This window comes from Sinocyclocheilus rhinocerous, unplaced genomic scaffold, assembly GCF_001515625.1.
Source record: "Sinocyclocheilus rhinocerous isolate Xijiao unplaced genomic scaffold, SAMN03320098_v1.1 scaffold295, whole genome shotgun sequence".
NCBI classification, from domain to species: Eukaryota; Metazoa; Chordata; class Actinopteri; order Cypriniformes; family Cyprinidae; genus Sinocyclocheilus; species Sinocyclocheilus rhinocerous.
This window is the reverse complement of record NW_015647035.1, coordinates 777,791-787,269: the sequence shown is the minus strand read 5'-3', so window position 1 is coordinate 787,269 and position 9,479 is coordinate 777,791. Positions and strand designations below refer to the sequence as shown.

The 9,479-nt window shown below is 35.0% G+C and overlaps 1 protein-coding gene across 1 annotated transcript; it reads right to left on the bottom strand.

The window, feature by feature from the left end:
- Positions 1-3,822: 3,822 nt before the first annotated feature.
- LOC107708422 (protein LBH-like) lies at positions 3,823-8,612 on the bottom strand. Its single transcript, XM_016512638.1, has 4 exons — positions 8,403-8,612; positions 4,553-4,637; positions 4,137-4,335; positions 3,823-3,902 (listed from the first exon to the last, which is right to left on the bottom strand). The coding sequence occupies exons 2-4, from the start codon at positions 4,634-4,636 to the stop codon at positions 3,850-3,852; spliced, it is 336 nt and encodes a 111-aa protein (XP_016368124.1). The 5' UTR covers position 4,637; positions 8,403-8,612; the 3' UTR covers positions 3,823-3,849.
- Positions 8,613-9,479: the final 867 nt, after the last annotated feature.

The following is a 9,479-nucleotide window of genomic DNA, read 5'->3' as shown; positions in this document are numbered from 1 at the left end:
TATCTCACTAAAAGGCATGAACAAAGATATACGATTGACACTGCAGCTCTGATGATAATGATGATGAGGAGCATGCAGCTGATAGCTGTGTTGCTAATCAGGCTCCAGCTGAACTAGGTTAAGTGCCACTATCCGTGTCTGATGTAACCAAACCCCACATTGACCCATCTCCATAGTTACCCAGCACATGCACAGAGGGGTTTTGACTGAAGTGGAAAAGAGATAAAAAGGAAAACAATGACGTTAACTGAGGACAGGCAATGCAAATCTGGAAATGGTCTACTCGTGTGTCAGTAGAGTCCCTTTATTCAGGGCTTAAATTCATAAAATAAACAGGTTGAGTTTCATGTTTTGATACTTAGCATGGTGAGTGAGATGTTTTAAAAGGAATAGTTCGCCCAAAAATGAAAATTTGCTGAAAATTGACACCCTCAGACCAACCAAGATGTAGATGAGTTTGTTTCTTCATTAGAACAGATTTGGAGGAATTTAGCATAACATCACTCACCAATGGATCCTCTGCAGTGAATGGGTGCCGTCAGAATGAGAGTCCAAACAGCTGATAAAAACATCACAATAATACACACGCCTCCAGTCTATCAGTTAACATCCTGTGAAGTGACAATCAGTTTTTTTAATAAACAAATTCCTCATTAAGATTGAAGTTTTGAAGTTTGAAACTTCAAACCGTTGCTTCCTGCTAAAATATGAATCCTCTATCCATAATATTGCTTTCTCCAGTGAAAAACTCGTCTTGTCTAAATCAAGAGAGAAATATGCACAGATCAAGCACCTTTTCAAGAGAAAACAGTCCAAAACAGTTGTAAATAAATATGTTGGTGGATTTTGATGTGAGGACAACAGCAGATGGACTTTTTCACTGGAGGAAGCATTAATTATGGATTATGGATAGACGTGATAGATTAAGTTAAAACGCCTTCTAATAAACAAATCCATCGTTAATGATTGATTTGTTTATTAGAAACACGCAGCTTTTCACTTCACATGATGTTAACTAATGGACTTCAGTCGCGTGGATTACTTGTGGATTATTGTGTTGTTTTTAATCAGCTGTTTGGACTCTTTCTGACGGCACCCATTCACTGCAGAGGATCCATTGGTGAGCAAGTGATGTAATGATAAATCTGTTCTGAGTAACACATTTTTAGCAAATAAATTTCAGCATAAATTTTCAGCACATTTTTTTTTTTTGTTTAAATTAAATTTTTTACATTTCTTTATTATTGAAGATGAAATCAGTGCAAGTAGAGTGCATAATCATGTTGTCATGGGATTTCTGGATCAGTGGGCAGACAATGGCAGTCACATGCTGTGGACTGAACTTGAGTCATCAGGGTCATGTTAATCACAGAGAGGTCATCGAGCTCCATGGGCAACTTAATCTCTTCATACCCTTTATCTTTAGGACTCAATGCTCTTATACACAAGGACACTGTGGTCAGCTGAATTCTGAACTCACTCGTACATAATCATCTTATTTCTGGAATTATTGTGATTTCACTTAAAATACCAGCCTTCCTCCTAATGCCTTGTTTGTGTGTTGTGTTTTTACACTGGACTCAGAAATTGCTAGTAAATTTCACAAATGATTACAAAGAAATAGCAACACATTGAATTTAACATGAAATTTTAAAGTAGAAAGACCAAAATAGTATTTTTTTTTCTAGCAAAACATACTCCAATAATATTTGTTTTATTTATAACTACAACCTGATTTGAGCTCTGTGATTGACATCAAATGAAAATGCTCCTCCAAAACAAAATTCCCATTATTCCTTAATGGGGATATTGAGCAGAGAAGAGAACTTGCTGTGTGGGATTGTAAACTACACAAAACAATGCAATAATAGTTTCTAATGAAGCATTTCTGTGAGCTAAATGGTGTAAATATGAATAGATTAAACAAAGGAGAACACAAACTCAGCAATTATCTAATATTAATCTTTATTTAAACTTACCAAATAAACGAATAAACAAAAAATGTGTACATATTAAGACCAAGTGTAATATCAAAATATCAATTCATTTTTGCAATGTTTAATGATGAAATCGAGGCATCAATCTTAAACAGAAATCTTAATAAAATCAAATCAAATAAAAAAAAATATTATAAGGGTTTTTCAGATGTATCTCCTAGTTATTTCCAGATTTCCAGTTATTTAATTAAAAAGGACTAAAAGTCACAACTGTCAATGCATGCCATTAAAAAAATATTGATGGAGAAACCTTATGATAGTGATGGGAAGTGTTTTTAAGGCGAACACAAGACTTTAGTTACAGGATTATGAAAATAATACAGTAGACAAAATATAGACTATAAACATTGATGCACATCAAAGCAGTTTCACTATGGGGGTTTAGATATTAAGAAAATATGATGAGTGTAATGTATATTGTGAAGTGATTTAAGAATCACATCAATATTACTACAATATCTGAACTATTACTGTTAAAGTAGATATTATGTGAAAATGTACATGAAAATTGAAGTGACTTATGCCTGTACGTGCAATGCTTGCAGTCACAATATCAGAGTTGGCCTTCCCAGTATTTCCCAGCATGATTTGGTTTATCATTCATGCCTGTTGTACGGTTCAAACAAGTTTTATAATACTCAAGGATAGGTGTCTGTTTAAATTCCTAACCCTAAAAAAAAGAAAATAGTAATAGTACACAATGCTTGTCTTAGCAGACACGACTAATTATAGCCAGAGGTTGAATTAAGCTGTCTAATAGGCAGTCTCTGTTTGTAGTCCAGTGCGGGACTCTAGCAGTTGTGCTTTGAAAATATTGTGTGTGTGCACAAACGCCTCTAATAATTTCAAGTCTGCAGAAAATCAGATAGGGCTTGGAGATATAAGGAAGTCCTTGTCTTCAGGCTGACTGACAGGCAGACATGTTTGAAGTTCTGCAGCAGTTATTCCTCACAAGCCTCAGCCAGATGGTGAGGAGAGAGGATGGAGTCTCCTCGCATAAAGTTTTCAGCCGCCGAGCGTGTAATGAATCATTTTCACATGAATGCAAGATTCACAGTGGTCACTGCAATCTTTTTAGAATATGCATTCACAGGCTTCTGTGATACATCAAAGTGGAGGGCATAATAACAAATCAATACATCTCTCACTAGATTGGACATGGATATGCAAAGTGTCCAAAAACTATTTTGTATCACTTTGTGAACTTATAGCTACTTCTCACACATTAAATTAGTTAAATCAATATTTTGCATCCATTTATTTGATAAGTAGCCAAGTATTAAGTGAACTAATACAGTCAGCTGGTCAATAAAGCTAAATAATAGAGCAATACTAGCTAACTGACAGTACATTTCTTACTTGAGATCCAGGAACTGTGTTTTTTATACATATGTTTTGAACAATATTCTGTACATTCATATTTTTTAAACTGCTCATACAGTTCGTTTTTGTTGTGTCATCCAAATTCTACACATTTTCAGTATATTCTCAGACATAAATGTAGAGGATACTGTACATTGATGCAGCAGTTTTATAACCAGAATTTCTGCATCAGGAAAAACAAACTAGGCCTTCAAGTCTGAAGGCAATGTAAGACTGTTAAAGCCACTTTCCACAGATAAAATGTATCAAGAGTTTGATCTTAAAAAGTACAAAAGACTTTCAAGTGTCTTTTTAAAGCCATGAATGTGTTATGAAAAGTGCTCAGATGTAGCATTGTGAGCTCTGTTCTTATTCACACCTGCCTGCCAGACTGGCTGCTTGTGTTGCGTGTCAGTTTTGAAGTGAGAAGATTTTGTGAGAACCAAGACTTCTGAAAATGATAGACTTGTGACAACGTATTTATTAAATTTCAGTTACGCTCAGCTGCCCCTGATGTTTCCAGGCTGCTGCACTTGACTTCATCTGAAGGGAGAAAATGCATGCAAGTCATTTCTAAATGAACTTCTCTAAACTGAAACACATATAAGCAGACTTCAGGAAGCATATATTTATTTGTTCCTCTTTAGATCATTGCACACTGTAGTGTGGTACACCAAATACACAAAATAATGATCTTTAAAATAGCATCATATGACCCCTTTAATACCAATAATGAGAGAAAAAAATGCATTTTTTCTGAATTATTCTCTTACACACCTGTACTCTGGCTGTGTGATTTCTGGGTTTGTGAAGCGGACATGGGTGTTTGTGTTTGGCCTGAAGGGTCTGTGCTTCTCAGATCATCGGGGGGCCAACGTAACTCTCCGCTCTCCACCTCTCCCTCTGTGGGCTCCACTACGATGGAGGGCAAACGCTTGAACACCTTGGGGTGGCGCTCCTGTGTGTCTGGGAAAATCTGAAAATAGATGATGATAGATTTGATCTGTTAGAGAGATGCTGAATGTTCCACTTACAGTAAGTTTACTGGCTTAAAGGAATAGTTGAGCCTGATACTGTAAATCTGTTACCACATTTTGGTCAAAACTTGTATGACTTTCTTTTTTCCGTGGAACACAAAAGGGAGTTTTTGAAGAATAACTTGACTGTTTTTTGATATAATGAAAGATACCAACCTGAAATGAAACAGCTTGCTCTCCGGTGTCACTCACAGTGAAGTCTTTTCGACTATGTTCTGGGTTGTTCATTATATCTGTCATTCTAATAGGAAAATAAAACATAAATCAGCCTGAAATTCATCTAAACTACACAGCATTCTACATACAAATAAAGGCCTGTTGATTAATGAAATGCAAAGGTTAAAGTATCTGTGGCAATCAAAAATTATATAGAAACTTAAAAGAAAGCCTAAACTAGAGTTTAAAAGTTTGGGGTTGTTAAAACAATGTGTTTGAAGTCTCTTATGCTCACCAAGACTGCACTTATTTGATCAAAAATACAAGAAAGACATTAATATTGTGAAATATTATTACAATTTAAAATAACTTATTTCTACTTGAATATATTCTAAAATGTAATTTATTCCTGTGATGCAAAACTGAATTTTTAGCATCATTACCCCAGTCTTCAGTGTTTCATGATCCTTCATCGTTCTTATATGCCACTTCTGATCAATTTAATGCAACCTTGCAGAATAAAAGTAAAATCTTACTGACCCTGCTACTTGAACAGTAGTGTATATGTTGTTCGAAACTTTGTATCATAATGAGAACTTTCAGATCATAACACTAGCACACAAATACATAAGCTTGAGCAATACTTAAGGAATAGTTCGCCTCAATACTAACATTATGACGTCATTTCAATCCAGTCTAATTTTCTTCCATGAAACATAAAAGCTAAATTTTTTTTGATTATCATGATTAAAACATTAATGGTGTTTGTCATCAAAAATGTAATTTCTAAATTAAGTGAGGGGAAAATGATCAATGAATAACAATGAATAATTTATAAAAATAATTACCATTTTTATCCATATGACTCTTGTACTATAAATGTTTCCATGGCTTCAGACAATTTGTCATATGGGACTACTTTTATGGTGCTTTTTCGTCCTAGTTACAGCTTGGCAGTATAAATTACCATCCACCTTTTCTTTTATGGAAAACAGCCACCCAGATATTCTACCAAACATCTAATTTTGTGTTTCACAGAAAAAGAAAAACGCAGGGTGGAAACAGGTGAGTAAATAATGACACAATTTTCATTGTGCCTAAACTATTCCTTTAACAAAAAAAGACACTTTGATCTAAATCCGTGCTCCAACAAGTCAGTTGCAGCATTTGCGTGTTTGTTCAGTCCGTGATCCCTAAAAAAAATCCCTTCCTGTCTCCCTTTCAGACTGTCATGGTTTTAACAGCATGCACACAACCAAACACACCACCTAAACTTTGCTCCAGGCTGCAGTGTGATAGGGACAACACTGGTGTCTGCATGTGGGTATGCAAATATGAAGCATGGTAAAATAATAAAACAGGCCTCCATCATACTCATTCAGCTGATGGTGGTCTGAAGGACTCGACCCTGTTTGCAGTCTGTTGAACAGACAGAAGTCATAGTCGAATGCTGACGGATAATAAAACTGTGAACACATAAGCCGACACACTAGTACACCCACGCTCACGCACACTCACAAATTCTGTTCAATTATTCAACAGTTAAAGGCTGGATAGACAAAGACCTACAAAAAAACTATTCACGTTATTTTGACAACGAGTCCCAAATTGATCAAATTGCTCTGGCTAAGGGTAGTGCCCAGAGTTGTTATCATTAACTTAAAATAGTTTTAATTAATTGAAATAAAGCTGAAAAAAATTAATAAAACATAAATATTAGGTGAAAAACTTTAAAGTTTAGAACTTAAACTTGAATTGTTGCAACTAACTGGAATAAAATAAGTTGAAGGTAAACTAATAAAATGACTAAAACAGAAATCAAATAAAAATTAAAGCTAAATATAATTTTATAACAAAACAAAATCTTAAAAATGACAAAAGCACATAACAAAATTACTAAAACTAAAATGAAGATGAAAACTGAAAACATAAAAATATAAATATTCATAAATATTACAATAGTAATACAAATTAAATACTAAATAATACTAAAATAACACTACAAAAAGGCAGACATAATTTAGAGAAGTCATTAACTGTAGAGAAAAGGGGGAACCTGTTGCAGTGATGGGGGAGTTCTGGGTGAACTGTCAAGATGCTCTTCCTGAAGTTTGTTATAGGCTATATACTGTAACTGTATTTTTAATAACTGTATTGTAAGTTTCTAGATGAGAAGGAAAGCAAAATGAAAAGGAGAAAGTGTGAAAGAGAATATTAAACAGGAGTGTTAGAAAACAAGGGAAGCATTATTAGGAGCATGCTGACTCTAATTGTTTGCGTGGTATTTTTCAAAGAATGGTGAGGCTGTTGAATACAATGTGTTTTATGTCTATATTATGGTGTCATTAGAACAACACTGACAGATCCTCTTACTTAGCGTTGTCCTTTAATTATGGCTTTGCTTGGGGCGAATATTGAGGCAGCTCAACTCACGGCCTTTAAAACAGACAAACATGCCATAAAGTATATTACAATGTTCCTTGATCAGTTCACCAGTAGGACATTTTTTATATCCTGATATCCTTCTTGGCTGTAACCTATCAAGAATAATAATCATAAAATAGTTGCTCTCAGTGAACTCACAAAAAGCCTAGACATGATTTAGCATGTATGGTGACGTCTGTGCTTGCAATCCAAAAATCCTCATGGCAACCAGAGGCCTTTGACACTGTGTTTAAATTATTTCAAAGTAATTTCTTGTAAATTCCACCCCTTGCTTATGGGCACTGATACAAGCACACGCGCATTTGTTTGTACACAAATATACTCTAGACCTCATGCATCAAGGTAAGTTAGACTAGACCTAACATACATCAGTCAAGAAGTTTGGAGAATGCTGTGGGAATTATGACATCATATTTATATTTTATGGTCATTCCATTATTTATTTTTTTAAATGTGTGCCATATAGATATATTTTAAAATAATAATAGTAAAAAAACAACTAAATAGAATTGACAGTTTTTTAAGCTAATTTAGCCATAACTAGTCTAGTGTTCAAGGTCATGACCTTAAGTGTCATGGCACTTTTATTAATGAGTTTACTATACAAAACCATGGTAACAGGGTTGACTATTTAAAATCGTCTCCTACTGACAATCCCCGTCCTTGAAGAGTTCAAATCTTTGGATGACTGTCATTATGTGAGTTATTTATTTATTTATTTTTGTGAAATTGGACATCTTTGTGATAATTATTAGATGTTAGTTAGAGTGAGTTGGGATGCAACGGTGTTGATGCATAACCTGGGGGCACAACTTCAAGTATTTTTGCTTAAACCTAAAATCTAACAAATATATGATTTCGAAACATTAGCTTTTATTTTCATAATCACTGTGCATATTTGATAATACAACAAGGGAGAAACACAGGGCGGTGGACAGATCAAAAGAGTTTCATGAAGCAAATCAACAGGGGAAAAAATTAAGTTAAAGGATTTTACTAATGTGTTTGGTGAACATGTCTAACACATAGTTAAAAGTCATGTTTTCATTGTTACAGTAGATATATTTTAATATATCCAAGGGACACAAAAAGCTTACTTATAGTGGAATGACTAATATGTAACTCCATCAAGGCAAATCTAAGACAATAACATACAAAATACTAAAAAAGGGACCAAATTTAATTTAGCCACAGATACATTCATCAATACAACAACATATAGGCTAAGCAATTTAAGAGATGTAGAGGCTAATTATTTGCACTGCTACTATAAATATACTGTTGAAGTTTTGTAGAAATATATCACATAATATGGTTTCCTTAGATTTAATCCTAGTCTTTGCTTTTTTCACACTTCATTTTAAAACTGTAACGGACCACTATATTATTTGTGACATATGCCTACCTTTATTTCTTCCCCTTCTCTTCTTGAAGCGACAGGAATGTTACTTTATTGACTATATCCTCCCGTTAAACTCACACAGCTTCCGTTTCGATCAGTCCGTCCAGTTCGAGCGCGCATCTGACCTGCAGCGGAAAGTTACTGTTGAATGCTGTCATAGCGCTTGTGCTCATCCTGCCAACGTCATTCATTTACATGTTGAGAGCTGCATGCATGCAACATAAATCGTCCAACGATTGGTTATGAGAAGCACGCATTCACACCGTCATCACAGCTTGTTTGTTCATGTAATTTTCGGGATCTCTGATTCCAGATGATGATTATTACGCAAGTGTTTGGGTGAGTTTAGAGACCTGGACCACTGAAGCTGATTATTAGAAGCGACAGGGTACAGAGAAAAGCTTAAACGTCCTCAGAAATATGCGTATACTTCATGTTACTGGTTAATGATATTATAGTAAAGCTATAGCGTGTTTAAATGTGTATTAGAGCTTGTCTAAACGAACACTGTTAAAAACTCAGCTCTCACATTGTTGGTTATGGATCGCTGATGCCCTCTGCTGCTGAAAGAAATTACTAACCATCACTACATTTTTCCCCACTGAGGTCTATATAGGCCAGGGATGGGCAACTTCGGTGCTGGAGGGCCACTGCCCTGCAGAGTTTAGCTCAAACCCTAATCCCTGATATAGGCATTTTGTTTGTTTGTTCATTTTGTGAGTTTTTGCTCATATTCCATGTGAATGGTGAATTTGTTCAGATTTGGGTCAGATCACTTTAAAGGAATAGTTTTGTTAGTTTTAGTGAAATTTGATGGAAATGCACTCACCCTCAGGCCATCCAAGATGTAGATGAGTTTGTTTCTTCATTGGAACAGATTTGTAGAAATGTAACATTGCATCACTTGCTCATCAATGCATCCTCTGCAGTGAATGGGTGCCGTCAGAATGAGAGTCCAAACAGCTGATTAAAAACATCACAATAATCCACAAGTAATCCACATGGCTCCAGTCCATTAATTACCATAATGTGAAGTGAAAAGCTGTGTGTTTGCAATAAACAAATTCATCTTTAAGATGT